The sequence below is a fragment of the Mauremys mutica genome, chromosome 23, assembly GCF_020497125.1.
Source record: "Mauremys mutica isolate MM-2020 ecotype Southern chromosome 23, ASM2049712v1, whole genome shotgun sequence".
NCBI classification, from domain to species: domain Eukaryota; kingdom Metazoa; phylum Chordata; order Testudines; family Geoemydidae; genus Mauremys; species Mauremys mutica.
Window position 1 is genome coordinate 14,747,231 of NC_059094.1, and position 16,141 is coordinate 14,763,371.

Consider the following 16,141-nt stretch of genomic DNA (forward strand, 5'->3'; position numbering starts at 1 on the left):
CAGATTTTGGCCATGGATAAACACCGTGGGATCTGACCTGAGTCGTTAAATGTCTCAGAGCCTGGCTCACAGCAAACGGTCTGGACTCCACCTATTTCTAGCAGCAGAAGGGCGGAGATACCCCTGCTGAGACTTGAAACCGGGCCACCGGGGCACCCGACCCCCGTGTTTGTCCAAGACCCTGTTTCGAAGCAGCTCAAGCAATCTTCTGTGAAACCCTCTCCTCCCTTCTGCACTGGGCACAGCAGCAAGGGCAGGTCCCATTAGGAGAAGTGGACCAAAGGCCACAAGCTCCAAGGAGACTGAAGGAGCTCTGTGAGCTTCATCCTCATGGCTCTTCGCATGGCACTTGCTGGCTAGGAAGGGCCCACACTGCACAAAGATTAAGATCCCAGCATTGTGCCTCTCATTAGAGCCAGTTAAATAACCAGTTAGGTGGCTTGGGCAGAGTTAGCTGCCCTAACAAGCTCCTTCCACACTGGGAATGACGCTGATTCTTTCAGGCAACACACATGCTGAGTCTGCTCACCTCTCACCTGTACACATCATCTCCTCTAGGGGTGATCCATTCACCCACGATTCATATTCTGGGATAGCACAGGCCAGCCGCCCCCGAGAACGCCTCCTCTTCCTCACCTGTCACACCTTCGCTTCTCTACCTGCCCCTGCTCACCGCCTCACCCAAACACACCCTCTCCTCTTCAGCACACACCAGTCACGCCAAGGCAACTTTCAGAAGGACATCACTTACTTGAAAAGATTTTCATATCCTTATCTAGCACGGTGGTCTAATACCTGGAGCACAGGACAGGCCTGGGAGCCAGGACTCCTGGGTTCTATTACCTGCCGCCTCACTTCACTTAGGCCTAAATGTTCAAAAACAACTGCTAATTTTGAGTGTTCACCAGAGACATCTAGGGCCTACTATGCAGAGGCACTGACCGCTCTCAGATCCCATTGGCTGCAATGGGCAGTGAAGGAGGCTATTTTACAATGACCTGTGGCCAGGGTGGATAAAAATCAATTATTTTTTTTAAATATATTTTAAAAATCAGACTTTTAAAATTTAAATCAGATTTTTTTTATAAAATTCTTCTTGAGGAAAAAATCTATCTAAAGATAGTTTTAATTAAGATACATTATATCTCAAAGATATCTCATCATGGACTAGGGATTATAAAGTCTAATTCTATAGTATGAGACAATATATTCATGTAATGTTTAAGAAAAGTTTTGTAAATGAGTTCCAATAATTCATGGATTAGAGACCCAATCTTGCGGGGTTCCACAGGCTTCGTATAGATTACTTAGGTTAATCTTTCTATCTGTGCAATTTGACTCAGTGCTCAGTCTAGAAGATACCATCAGAGATGCTTAGTTTTGCAGTTCTCAAACTGTGGATTTGTGTCTCCAGAGATATAATGCTTGTTAACAGCAAAAACGGTTTTAAATAAATAAATATATAGAGGTGAAAAATAACAGAGATCAACCCTATTGTCCCGCTGCAAATTTGTGTACACACAGTCAATCCCTTACCTCTTTCTAAAAATGCAAAGTTTCAAAAAGTTCAACAAATAGAAGATTGTTGGGGGCGGAATAGATCCGGACCAGGAGAAGACGTCTGGAGAAAAATCTGAGAAGAGAGGGACAGGAAGTAGAAACAAAAGTGAAACTGTTTGAGCAGCATATTCAAGAAGTCCTGAGGTCTCTCTGAGTGTAGCCTTCGTTGATTTGAGATCTACCAGACCATTCTCTCACTAGAAGGGAAAACCTATCATGGCAGCAGGCGTAAAAGAGACCCAGTTTGGGAATAAGAACCATTCAAGAAATATATGTTTACTGATGTTGTTTTAAAGAAAGTCACACCAGTGAATGGGTGGAGGTCACCTAAGCACTTGGATTCAGAGACTGTTTAAGTGATAATCTCACTTTTAACAGCAGTAGCTTCTTCTGTCGGTGTAGAAAGAATATTTTCTTCCTTTGGACTAATTCATTCCAAATTGAGAAATCGCTTGGGACCTGAAAAAGCAGGAACACTTGTTTTTCTTTTCCAGATTATGAACAAACAGGAAAGTTGTTGGTGTCACTAGGCATAACCCTAGGTAACTCAGGAGGGTGGAAAGCCATAAGTGTCAATAAAGCCTTCTGTAGTAGGCCTGAATAAACTAAAGTCACTCCATGTCTGACCAAAGCGCTTCCATGTTTATGTTTGAACTTTAATCAACCTAGCAGGCCAGTAACCGAGAATGGAATGTACAACAGCTAGCTCAACTGTGGTACTGCCAGGAGATAATGATGAAGCCTGCTTACACCTGGCTAAGGGGGGGGCAGAATAACGGATCCAGGAAAGTAAAACAAGATAACTGTTCACAGAAAAGTTACTAACGAGCTAACGTGGTTTTTGCCAAGTATAACTTAATTGCTTAAGGTAATTGCTATTGCAAAGTGTATTTGCTGCATGGGAATGAAAGGTGGGGGGAGAGGAGGAGTGTGGGGGGTAATGGGAATGCTTAGCTAAAGTTATGTATAAAAAGAGGAAAACCGTTTGTATGGGTGTGCAGGATTTGAGATTGCTATGTCTCCCTTGCACCACCTTATTTGGGCTCAAATAAACCTTGGTTTTGCTTCTCCACCTTGGTGTGTTTATTGGAAGCGAAGCACACCGGGCAACGAACCACTGTTGCTGTCGCCTCGGGCCTCTGTGCCGGCAACAGAGTGAAGGTGAAGATGACTGAGTTAGCTGCAGAAGCCAATATTTTAAGTTTCTCATGTTGACGTGACTGACAGTCGATTTAATTTTTGGTTGTTTTTTTTTTTAAATATTTCATTTAACTATTTTAATTAAAACAATTTTAACAAAAACAAACCTATTAAAAAACTTGAATGTTTAACTAAATTCAAAAATTCACATGCTTGTTTTGTTAAATTTTTATGTTTGCTGTTGAAGAAAAATATCCAGAATACATAACGTTGGTTTTTTAGTTAAATAAAACAATTTTAATGTCTATTTGGTGATGTTCTCCTCCTAATACAGCATGGCAAGAAAATCCTCCAATTAATGTTGAATTGGAGATAGTTCACCTCCCAATGACGTCATAAATATCTGCTTCAATTACCTTGGTAAATGAAATAACCAAACAATCATTCATTTTCTGATCTAGCTGTAAAACTAATCTGAAAAGTTTCCAAGATAAATCATTTTTAAAATGTATAGTGTGTACCTTCTAAAAATGACATCTACCTCTGAGTTGTGAGGAATGTGTGTTAAGGTTATAACAACCAACAAGAATGCACTTTTATATAGAAATCCATGATTAAATTGAGTCTTCCTGACTAGTGATTTAAATCAAAGCCACCCTGCCTGTGGCCCAGTCCTGCCATGCTTAGCCAGTTTTACTCATTCCTACTTAGGCTTCAACAAGAGTAAAAACCAAGTAAGGAGCCCAGGTTCCTAGGTTAGGAGCACAAGGCTTAGACCAATATCAGAACTAAGGGGATGAATGACAAACACATTTTCCCCCCTTTTTAAACATTCTCTTCTATTTGCTAGAGGAAGTTGTCTGGAATCCAAGCCCTTGTTGTTCTGTGAGTCTTGTATTCAGATTTGCATCCCTCTGGTACACAGCAGTAACAGGCTCTTTCAAGGCCAGAGGAAAAGTGCAACAATATTTCTGATGGCGTAGCAGCAGCACCCCTTGCAGTTACAGAAACTACTGGCAGTCCCTTTCCAAACCCATTACTTACCATGAGTTGCAACCTCTCTTAAACGTCTTGCTGGGCTGAGAGGTTCAAAGCCCCACACCTCAGCCCAGGAAATCTTCTAACAAGGAATAAATAATCCAGGTTCCCATTTCTAACCCCAATTAGGATTCAACATGCAGAGGGAAATATAAAGCTATTGCAACACATACACCCACTCTGGATATGGCCCTAAGTGGAAAAACAGCCTGGGTACTTTGTTTCCCCCAAGCAATTCCTCCTGCACACATGGAAAGCTACAGCCTTGGCCCATTAGATTGTAACCAGGCAAAGATCCAAAAAGGAGTAAGCCTTGATGCAATCCACTATAGGAATTACTATACTGGAAAAGACTGGTGGTCCATCCAGTCTAGCAACCTGCCTCCAGCAATGGCTTATACCAGCTGCTTTAAAAGAAGGGAACACACCTTTTTGTGCAACACTGGCTCATCAGAGAAAATTCCTTCCTGACCCCAGTTAGTGAGCAACATGTGCCCTGAAGCCTGAGGATTGGTGGCCCCTTGGAATTTTTCCAACTGCAGATGTCATTCTTATCACAATATTTGGCAATTCTCTGCCAGTCCCCCTGGAAGGCTCTAAAAGCACTTTACTAATATTTAGGGATAAATCCTCACAACATATCTGAGACGTATGTAGTCACATTATTCTACCCAATGAGATGGAGACAGGAATGGAGATGCTAAGTCACTTGCTCAAAGTCACACAAACATCAGAACCCTGGTTTCCTGAAGTTCAGTTGCATGCTCTGGCCACTAGACAATGCTGCCCTCCCTGTGAGTATTTCTACATTGTACTGTGAACTTTCACAAGTTAATTACATGCTGAATAAAACAAGTCCATGACCACAGCAGCAATAAGAGGTAATGGCTTCTGCCAGCTCTACAGTCTGCACATGAGGCCTGGCATCAACGCACATTAAAAGCAGGAAATGTTGAGGCACAGAAGCCTGAGGAGGTTGTGAAGGCTAGGACTATAACAGGGTTTAAAAGAGAACTAGATAAATTCATGGAGGTTAAGTCCATGAATGGCTATTAGCCAGGATGGGTAAGAAGGAATGGTGTCCCTAGCCTCTGTTTGTCAGAGGGTGGAGATGGATGGCAGGAGAGAGATCACTTGATCATTACCTGTTAGATTCACTCCCTCTGGGACACCTGGCACTGGCCACTGTCGGTAGACAGGATACTGGGCTGGATGGACCTTTGGTCTGACCCAGTATGGCCCTTCTTATGTTCTAAGTGTAACTCCAGGGCCTGATCCTACAGTCCTTACTCAGGCAAAGCTCCAGTGGGAGTCAGGATCAGGCCCCAAGGGAAGGCTGAGCACCTGCAGTAACTCAACGACTCAGCCTGTCAGCTTTAGGGGCACACACTCCACATCACTCCAGCACTGGGTTTAGAACAGCTGTAATATCTTGGTCTCTGCTCCCCTTAATATAGCTGTTCCATTCCATCAATAACCTCAGCCTCATTCGTCCTCCTAGCAATCCCCACCCCTCTGCCTGCCCTCCTGAGAAAAAGCCACCTAACAGGTTTTAAGGTAAATACAGATTTCCTCTGGAGCCAGAACCAAGCAGAAGGAGCCCAAGCCCTGGAGAGCAGAGCGGTGCAGATAATAAGGAGACTGAAGAGGTGGCAATCAGCAAGCAGACCACTTCAGACTGGGATCTTGTCAAGAGCTGTACAGGGTCGGCTCAGGTCAGAGAATAGATGGGGCTGAGACGGCCAAGGAAAACCCAGGGTGTTGCACAAAGTGCTGCCAGTGACTGAGCATGCTGAGTCAGGATTGAACCAAGGCACCAGCATGGAGCCAGACGACACTGTGTTGCTGGAGGTGCTGACGAGGTCATGTCCCCCGGAGATAGGAGAGATTCCATAATACTTTTTTCTACAGGTGTAGGTACATGTGGTCAACACACCAAGGCTAATGCCTGCTGCCTACCTATATACCTGTTTCATTTTCAATTGGCTGCATTGTTCTTCTTCACTTCCTGTCCTAAACTTCTGAAGTGTTGCAGCGCACTGCTGCGCTCCACCCATAGCTGGCTGCATTTCAGCTCCAGGTGAGCCAAGTCATATATTGTATTTGAAGGAATTAAAGCTGCTCTGTAAATATGAAATACTAATGTGAAACCTCAGCAATTTGATTTCCTGATCCTGATTCACACAGGGAGGGAGGGAGGCAGATTACTGACATGAGCACATGACCTAGCACATCCTTCCGTGTGCAGGTATTTTACCATGCAGCCAGCAGCAACCACATGTGCTCCCTATGCATTGAGCCAACATGCAATCAGGACTCCATCACTCACCCCCTTGCACACCCTGCTTCCCTTCACACATGTGCCCAGGCCCACATGTCCTGCCACACAGAAAGGCCCTGCTATAGGCACATCAACCCCATCCCACATGTTCTCACGCTGGGTCAGATATTGCAGAGTTTGGGACGGGGGGGATTGTTATTTGAGGTGGTGGCTCCTGGTCTCTCTTACCCAAGAGAAACAAGATCTATGATGCCAGCTTTGCAGCCCTCCTCGGCAGCTTCACCCAGGCTCTAGCCTTCTCCCAGTGGAGAACAAGAGCCTTCACCATTGCAGCAGCTTGCTGCCGTCCCTGCCAGCAAAAGAGAGGGAGGACAGAGATGGTGGAGAAATGCAAGAACAGGCCTGTCTCTACTAGGGTTGCCAATTTTGGTTGGACGTATTCCTGGAGGTTTCATCACATGACATAAGCTTTAATTAAAGATTAATCTTTAATTCTTGGAGACTGCAAGACAATCCTGGAGGGTTGGCAACCCTAGTCTCAACCCATTTCTCCTTATGGAACCAGCTGGTGGTAGGACAGGAAGTGGGAGCAAAGCAGAGGGAGGAAGTGAGGGAGGCTAGCAATGGGGAGCTGCCAGGCACAGCACAGAGGGGCTGCTTCCACCGCAGGCTTCTCACAGGAGAAGCTTTGTGAAGCTGTTAAATGGAAAGAACGAGGAGGTGTCCCCTGGGCAGGACCCAGCCTGTCAGAGCTAGATCCTGGAGATGGCGCTACTGCAAGAGGAGCCCCATTCATCATCACCACCTCTGCAGATCTATCCCAAGAGCATGAGCTGGCATGGGGGAGGAGAAGGGGTTTTAGCCAGTGGCAGGCCAGGTGTCTCCCCACGGCGAGCCCCAGGATTCTAGTGCCCAGAGGGAGCGCCTGTACTTATCATGACAAACACATTCCCTGGTGGCTGAGGGTTGGGCCCCCTCTTATCGGGTTGCGGTTTATCCACAGACCCAGCCCAGATTCTGTGATTGTCTCTCACTGGCTTAGTGCACCTGGCTGTGTTAACACAGCTGGCTAGGCTAGAAAATCACCACATCTGGGTGGGCTTCCTCAATAAATCATAAGCATCTGGCCTTCCAGACCCGGACCATACGATGGTCCCCTCACAAACATCCAACCAGGAACCTCCATGCCCTCCTCCTCCAAGGCTAGGAAAGGATCTGACCATAAGCATCACACAGCTCCTCCTTAGTGTGGGCTACCAAAGGGCAACACTGAACAGCCCCCTGGATAACGGAGAAGCTGCTGGCGTGGGCTATTGGGGTCGTGGTGGCAGGAATCCACCTCATTTCTCCAAACCCTGCAGCCTGGGGGATTTTTGAAGGCAGCGTAGCCTCCGGGGAGCACAGATCCAGCCACTGGGCTGAGCCATTTCAAAGGAAATTACTTCTGTGCTGGTGAAAGGGGTTGGACCGGCAGCCCTACAGACTGAACTCCAGCCACACAGTGGCTGCAGCTGCATTACCTACCCAGGAGGCGAGGGAGGGAGAGGATGGTTCTGTCTCCGTGACCCATTCAGCCCTGGCCTCTCTACACAGACTGCAGTGCCCAATCTGATGTTGGTTCCCTATGGGAAATAGACTGAGTCCATTAAGCTGTGATGGTCAATCTGTTCACTTGCTTTTACAAAGCAGAATTACTAGCTACCTGCTTCACCTGCTCAGCTGCCTCCACCCGGCAGGGTTAAGGACACTGCCCCAAATGTGTGGGGGAAGGGTCACAAGGGGTCACAGACCTGGCAAACAAAATAATTAACCATCGAGCCAGGTCGCTGAGGGGCACACTCCTCAGCGCTGTCTGACCAAAGCTGCTACTCCCAGATGACAATAGATGATCCAGTTCTTTCAGACTATTTTAAACACCGGGGACCTGAACAAGCATTGTGGGGCAATCACCCGCAGCCCTCAGCATTGGGCCATTCCGCCACAGTCTGCTGTGCTGCGGGGCGGGGAAGGCTCAGCTGTGGATGGTGCCAAGATGGAAGCGGTGTGAACGCGAACCCAGCGCCAGTGACAGCGGCGACCTAGTGGCAGCTGGCTCCACTGGCCATCTTGTTTCTGCTGGGTGCAGTTTGGCCAGAAGCCACGTTCCGCTGCCGTGACTCAGCGAGCACCTGGTGTGCCCCTGCAGATACGAGATAAAGAACTCTGGTCTCCATGGAGTTCAAGGACTGCAAAGGCCCTTTCAGAGGCAGCAAGGGGATAAGGTGCTGCAAACCCTGTGGGGCAAGGAGTGGGATTCATCCCAGTGCAGGGTGGGCAGAGTTTGATCCAGCATGGGCAGGGGAGGGCGGTTGTTTCCATGGAGACACAAGAGTTTGTAATTTTTTGGGTCTGGCCAGCCCGGGGTGGGGCTGGGTTATGAGAACACAGCGTCCAAGGACAAACATGGTGTCGGGTGGGGGAGAGAAGGATCAGGTTACAGGTGACCGGCAGGGCAGGTACAGCCCAAGGAATCCACCCAAAGGGATGCCCTGCCCCCATCTCCTGGGAGGGAGAGGAGGATCCTGGGCTCCTGATTCAGCCTCATCCTCATCCTGAATGACCCCATCTCCTGCCCACCTTTCCCTGCGTTGTAGGAATTCCCTGCCCGTGGGGATCAGAGGGAAATAGATGCCCTGCGGGGGAAGCATTCATGGCAGCCTCTGCTGCTTCTGCCCCAGGCTGCAGCAAGATCACACCTGGGTCTGTGTGGCACCGGCCCTGAGCACTGGCACACAACGAAGTGAAACTGACTAGCTTCTCCCAACAGCTTCCTTCTGGCCCTGGCTTGGCACCACAAGCGCTGTGCCCAGGAGCAGGCAGCGCTGGTATCCATCCAGGGGGAGAGAAGGAAACCGGAAGGGCGAGGAGGAGAGAGAGAAATCAGGAGAGGAAAGGTGAAGAGAGACGAAAACCCACGGAAAGGACGAGGAATGCACCGAAGTGCAAGAAGGGAGTGGGAGCTGCATTGGTTGGCGCAGCAGCTGCATGGTTTGGGGACTGAATTTGGACCCTCTGTCCACAGACTCACAGGGGCTGTGAGCCTGGGAGAGTGAGAACCACTCAGCATTTGCCAGTGCAGCGCCCCCCTCTGCCCAGCTGAAATATCTGCAACCAAGTCTCCTGCTGTGCAGAAGCTATGGGGTGGGGAATGAGAAGAGGGGAAGATGGGAACGTCCTGTCCCAAACACCCTCCCTGCCCGAAGGAAAGAGAAAAGGCTGAGCCAAAGAGGGAGCGAAGCACAAGGTTGGGAGAGGGGGAGAATGGCAGAAATACAGGGCTAGCGGGATGGAAGGCGGTACAGACGTTTAACGTTGAGGGGGAGATTCTCTCCAATTTATTTGGCAACTGGTCCAATCTTTAGTGGTAATTAGCCAACCTGGTAACTGAAACCCAGATCCATCTCCCTTCCCCCATTTGAAAGACCACAAATGGGCCGGGGGGGGGGAAGGAATTCCCTGACCACTCAAACAGAGAATGTGTTTAACCCCCTATCCAGGGAAGAGAGGAATCCACCCTCTGCACTCATGTAGTCCCCCACACCGGTGTGTGTCCACTGCTCCCCAACAGGGCTGAATCCCTGGCCCCAGAGACCACGCCCTCCCTCTGCAGAAGGAGAGAGGGTGCCTCGGCAACCTGGCCTGCTCCCTCTGGGTCTTCCTCGCGCCGCTCCCCAAACACACCCTGCCCCCAGCCTATTGATCCCAGCCACACGCGCTGCAAAATGCTGAAGCAACACAATGCAAATTCTTCCGCTTCGTGGCCTCTGTTCCGTTCCCATGGAGCCGGAGCAGAGAACAAACAGAACTCACTCTATGTTTTCTCAGCACCTTCTGCCCGATGCCCATCCCCCTGTTCTTCCTCCCGACCCCCGTTCGCTCTCCTTGTCCTCTCATCCCCGCATCTGTAATGCCCCCATCACTGTAACAGCTCGCTCCCCTTTTTTGGTGACCCAAAGGGACGCCAGCAGAAAAGCTCATGTTCACGGTCCTGCTGCACCAGCTAAGTGAAAGCCTGGTCGTGGGCACTTTCCCCCACGCCCAGCAGGATCTTAGCCAGACATTAATGGAGTGCCCACCACCGTAGCACCTAGGCACCAGAAGAGGAGCTGGCTCCCCTAGAAGCATCACACAGAGCCCCCCAGTGGGAGCATGTCTGATATTCTCAGCTAGGAAGGTAGCAAGGTGACACATGGCTCACCAGCCTCATGTTCCAGGCCCAAGGATCCAGCTAGGAAGATCTTGAGTCCAGTGAGGGAAGGGATCTGCCTGGAAATTGGTCGGCCTTCATATCCCAGGGGAGTGAGGGGGCCAAGGCTGGTGGTGGACGTTCCCATGTGGGTTGGTCTCTCCCCTCACGGCTCCAAGACTATTCTGGTCCAGTGCCCCTCCAACAACTGCTGCTCACTTGGAGAGGGGTCGGGTGCACATCACCGACCTCTGCCCCCCACAGTCACCAAGAAATAATGAAGGTCCCAAGCCAGGCAAGAGAGAGATCCAAGAGGGGCAGAAAGTTTTCCCCCAGGAAGGCCTGACCACCCACCCCATACAGCCAGGTCCAACCACCCTCCCCATCCCCATCCCCAGGCCCCAGACACCCCTCTCCCTGCCTTCCCCAAGTCTCACACCAGCTGGCCAGGCTCTTGCCTCCACTCCCCCAGACCTGTTTTATGCCTCGCAAATCTGATTTCCAGATCCTCCCATACTAATGGGAAAACTGGAACCCACTCCTGGTACCCACAATCCCATCCACACCAGTTGACCAGTCCAGTACCACTCAACTTCACTCTGCATTCACTATTCTGGATGAACTTCCTGGGGGAAAACTCCACACTGCTGTCTGCACCAGGCCCTCCCCCAAGTCAGTTACCTGCAGAGACCTGCTCATGGGCCAACCCTCACTTCCAACACTGGACAAGGAGGGCAGCCCTGGCACAGAAAGAGTTTGCCACAATCCTTCCTCATTGCAAAGCTTTGTGGGATCATCCCACGGCCAGTCCCAGCCTCCCAGCATTCCCCCTGCAACCTGCACTGCGGAGTTACAATGGCAAGTGGAAACTGGGATGTGGCAGATCCAGGCAAATTCAGATGGTGCGAATGACTGATTGGTGAATGGGTCTTAGAGTCAGTGCTGCGGATGTGTTAGTTTGACCCCAAGTCCCAGAATTCCAATGGATTCTGATAGTATCCCACAATGCACTGCGAGGAAAAAAACCCAGAATGCACAGAGCCATGGGGAGGAACATTGCACCATAAGCTATCTGTCCAGAATGTTGTGCGGTTATTTCCAAAAAGCTCAGGGCTGTGTGGATGCAATGATTCACAGGGGAAATGGCTTAAGCCAGCATAAACGAAGTGGTGTGGGTGCCCCCTCTTTTGGGGGAGTTACATCTGTAAAGTTACAGCAGAAAAGCACATACTGAAAAAACCTTCTCAGGTAAACAAGCCCCTCCACCTTGTGGGGCCAGATGAGAGGGGTGAAGCAGAGAAAGCAGCTCACAGGAGGGGCGAAGCTAAAGCACGAGAGGGGCTGCACTTCAATTGTTAAAAATTTTAACTGATCAGCAAGGGTAATTAACCATGGAACAACTTCTCAGGGGTGGTGGTGGATTCTCCATCACTGGGGATTTTTAAATCAAGATGGGATGCTCTATTTCAAACTGGAATTAATTCAGGGAAGTCATATGGCCCTTCTGGCTTTATAAGCTATGACTTTACATCTATTTCTAGCCACTCAGAATAGAAATCACCCCACAAGATATGTCCCCTTACCAACGGGTAACCCTCCACTTTTGCATGTTACTGCCAGATTTGGCTTGCAGCCTCTCAGAAGAGAAATACAGGACAATGGAAATACAGCCCAGCCAGGCTGAAAACAGCCTGACGTAGAAGAGCATCCATTCTGTTAGTCAGTGTAGTTTAGAGTGGTGTTTCTCAACCTCTTCCATGGTGTAACCCTCTCTTACAACAGAAAATAGTTTGGGGAGTCCCCAAGCAGCCATAAAGAAGGGAAGCTATTTGAAAACTCACAATCTAGAGGACAATGCACAACTCCAGCAACTCCTGGATTCCAGTCCTGGCTCTGCCACTGACTCCATGTATGACCTTGGGCCACTCACTTGATCTCTCTGTGCCTCAGTTTCCCCATCTGCAAGACAACAACTTGTCTCCCCTGTGAGTTTGAGGGCTACTGAGTCACTGCTCTATGATGTGAGCAAGTGCAAAGAACTGTTATTCCTCCGGCCTGCCTTTGCTCCCCCAGGTGGCTCCTGGCCTCTCTCTGATCTCCTTCAAGGTGAGCTCCAAAGAGAAACAATGCGGGGGGCTTCTGCTCTTTTTTTGCTTCTTTATGAATGACAGTGGAGGGGGAAGGCAGACTCTTTGGGGGTTGTTTGCTTTGGTTAATACCGATTTAACTTCAACCAATAATTAATGGTTTGGAAAAAGGCAGCCTTTGTTACAGATTCAACAACCCTCCCCCTTCAATTAAGGAGTTAAGGCTCCAGATCAACATCCCTGAGGCCGCTCAGAGGTGCCCCTGCTAAACCTGACTTGACCTTCCTGATATTTCTAAGGTACAAGCCAAAAACCTCACAAGTCTTCGTTCTCCTCCACAAAGCAGCAGGGAAGGGCACCTCCCCATTCTTTCTGAGCCCTTTGCAGGTCACCTTTAAGCCATGCCCAGTGGGTAGTTTTGCTTTGTTTTGTCACTCCCTAAGCCTGCGCTGAAGGTTTTGAATCCAGGCCCAGTGCATGTTTACCTTGCGGACAGTCTGGCTAGCCCATTCCAGCCACACCTGTGCAACATGCTGACAGTAAAGGAAGAATGAAGCAGAGGGATCAAGTGTTGTCAGACAGTGTGTGATTCCAGCAGGGCCTATCAGCAGGAGCCCCCTTGCCATCCGTGTCTCCCGTAGGGGCAATCCCCCCAAAACACACTGTCTGAACCAGCAAAGCATTCACGTGTGGGCAGGGTAGGGTAACACACCCAGGCACTGGATAGAAAATTCACCCACATGGCCACACTCCCCTTCTGGATACATCTTGGGGAGTGTTTAGGTACATGGGGGAATCCAAACTCTCTCCCTACAAAGACTTTGTAGGGTACAACTGGTGCTCTCTGAGCAACCAGAGCTATGCCTGGGAGAACCCGATCCTCTGAGCGAAGCAGAGAAATAACAGATGGAAAAGACATATTAGATCCCATCTATGCCCTCTTCCGAGCCAATAGAGGACTGGTCCCAAGAATCACTGCTCTGATGTTTTAACAAAATCTAGTTTTAAAATGCCCCAATCAGAAGAAGGTTTCTAACCATCAGAAAAGGGAGGTTCTGGAACAAACCTCCCAATGGGAGTGGGGGCCAAACAACCTGACTAGTTTTAAAGAGGAGCATAATAAGGTTATGAACGGGATGACATGATGGGGTTGCTTGAGGTGGCAGGGGACTGGGGTTGAAGGCGTGGGAGGTCCCTCCCAGTCCTATGTTCTTGGGTTTGGCAAAAGCCCCCAGAAGCGGGTCACTCTTATCTAACGGATCAGAGTGTGCAGAGAAGTGCACACGCTGGAATGGGGGACCGCTTAGCTCTCACAAAGTACAGAATTTGGGATTCAGGGCAGCTCCCAGAGGGTCCTTCCAAGCCAGGTCTCACTCGCTGGCCTCCAGGAGGCTGGGGCTGCACTGGTATATTGCAGGCATTGGCTATTATTGCTCATTTGCTTGGATCATACTTGGGTATGAAACGTAAAAAACAGCAAGTGGGAGAGCAGCTCAGTTTGTCAGTCCCCGCACACAGGTCTATTCGGGCCAGATGGTCTTCCCAGTGGGGACTCTCCCTCTTTCGGTGATCATTAGAAGGGGGATCAAGCCCAACTCCCAGACTTCGCATGTGCACGGCACTTCTCTAGGCAGAGCTCTCCCAGCACTGTAAAGAGCAGTGAGGTCTCTCACCGCGAGGCAGCGTCAGAAGCAGCACAAGGAGCCAGGTTTCCTGGCTAAGCCCACTCTGATCCATTAGACAAGAGTGCCCCACTTCTGGGGGCTTTTGCCAAACCCAGGAACATAGAACGGGCAGGGACGTCCCACAGCTTCAAGCTCAGTCCCCTGCCACCTCAAGCAACCCCATCATGTCATCCCGGTCATAACCTTAGCATGCTCCTCTTTAAAACTAGTCAGGTTCTTTGCCCCCCGTGATTCCCATTGGTTTGCCCTCCATGATTCCCTTTTCTGACGGTTAGAAATCATCTTCTGATTTCCAGCCTAGATTCCTACTCAAGCGCAGAGTGACACCCACCCCCCCCCGCCCCGTCCCACCCCCCTGTTACACACACACACACACACACACACACACGGCTGAGGGAACAATTGCAAATGTCGCAAAATCTAAAAGAATGGCCAGTTTCAGTGTCTGAAGGAATCTTAGTGTGGGAGGGGGATACCCTAGGGGGTCTGGTACCTCTGAAACACATGTTCAACTGGCAAAGAATTAAGCCCCCCGTCTCCCCTGATACCCAAATCCAGCAAGGAGGGAGATGGCCCATTCACCACCCCTGCCCTCACTCTCTGGAGTCCTTAAACGTTTCACACTCTGAATCCAGGGAACCAGAGCAGAGAAAGCAGTGGAATTTGTACCCCCCACAGCCAGCCAAAAACAACAGGGCATTGTTCAGTTTTACTTTCTGCCTTTATATTGCAGCCTCCTGCAGTGGAGGTGTCTTCCCAGCATGGAACAAGGGGGAAAGCATAAGTCAAAGGAAAATCCACTCTTTGCTCTCCCCACTCCTCATGGTGGGTTGGACAGAGACATCAGGAGAGCAAAAATGGAAATCAGTATTGTGCTTAACCAGGGAGAGTGAAAAGTCCAGGTAAGAACACTGTGCCTGTAAACAGCCCATTTACAGCAAGTCACTTTCATACAAGGATCTCAAGACACTTTGCAGACAGTTATTAAACCCGGTGCAGTTTTACAAATAGGGAAACTGAGGCACAGAGAAAGGAAAGCAACTTGCTCAAGACCACACAGCAAGGTAATGGCAAAGGTGGGAATACAACCCAGGAGTTTTGGTTCCCTGCCACCTGCCCTAACCACTGAGGCCATCCACTAGCTGAGAAGAGAAAAACAAATCGGTAACTAACTCGGTGGATGTTGATTGCACTGACAATGCTGAAAAGCCCGGGTCTCTGAGAGAGCACGGTGAGAATTTCACCAGTCCCAAAGCAGATTAGGATCTTTTCAGCTCCAGCGCTCCGAGACCCAGCCCCGATTCACCGTGGCAGAGTCAGCAATGTGCACTTGCAGCAGATTGCAAAGCTCCGGGAACCTCAGACCCCCCCAGGCTCCTTCCAGCCTCGCTAAAAGAATCCTTGGGTACCTGAACGAAGCCCCCACATCACGCAGCACCAATACAGACACCGCCTCCTACCCACAGCAGCCCAACCTTGGGTACAAGGGCATGGGCACAAACTTTCTGGGGACAGTCCCTCCTATGTGCTCGAGTGCCAGCCCCAGAGCCTGGGCGCCCATCCTGCCAGCAACAGGCTGTGTGTGACTCATGACTGAAGAATACTGTTGTACTGTGTGTGAGCCATACCAGCCTTGCTGGAGCTGCCATCGACAGAGTCCCGCCCTCTCCCCCTGCCTCAGGCTCCTACCTGTCTTCAGCTTCCCTGTGCGGCCAAAATGCCAGAAGGACCTGGCCTTGGCATTCGGGGGGTTCCTCTTCTGGTGCATGTTGCCCATGGTGCCAGCGTGTGCAGGCGGCACGTTCCCTCCCCCTCTCCTGGGTGGAGGAAGCACGGGGTGCTACATGACTGCACCAAACAGGCTTCACCTTGGCCTGCTTCCAGCCCCAGAGAGCCGGCGCTCAGCTCCGGTTCTCATCCCTCCAGCAACCGTCAAGCCCCAGCCTTCCACAGGCTGTGCTCTCCCTGAGCCCCGGAGCCAATCACGGCTGACACAGAGGAGGGGCCTCCAGGAGAATAGCTGGGATGGGTTGTCCTCTCTCACCCTCCCTCGCTCTGCCCCTGCAGCTCCGCTGCCTTCGCTCTCTCTGCCCACACCCCGCCCCCTCCCCGTCAGGTTGGTTGT

General features: G+C 50.1%; 1 protein-coding gene across 2 annotated transcripts in view; it reads right to left on the bottom strand.

Moving 5' to 3' along the window:
- Positions 1–16,141, bottom strand: part of KIAA1522 (KIAA1522 ortholog) — a 53,237-nt gene that overhangs the window by 27,216 nt on the left and 9,880 nt on the right. Inside the window, exon 1 of one of the 2 annotated variants that reach the window (XM_044997681.1) lies at positions 15,706–15,956. The exons of the other annotated variant lie outside the window; for it this stretch is intronic. Coding sequence (XP_044853616.1) covers positions 15,706–15,793 — 88 coding nt within the window. The 5' untranslated portion in view covers positions 15,794–15,956. Of the gene's footprint in view, positions 1–15,705; positions 15,957–16,141 lie in introns of those variants that run through there. 2 annotated transcript variants of the gene reach the window in all.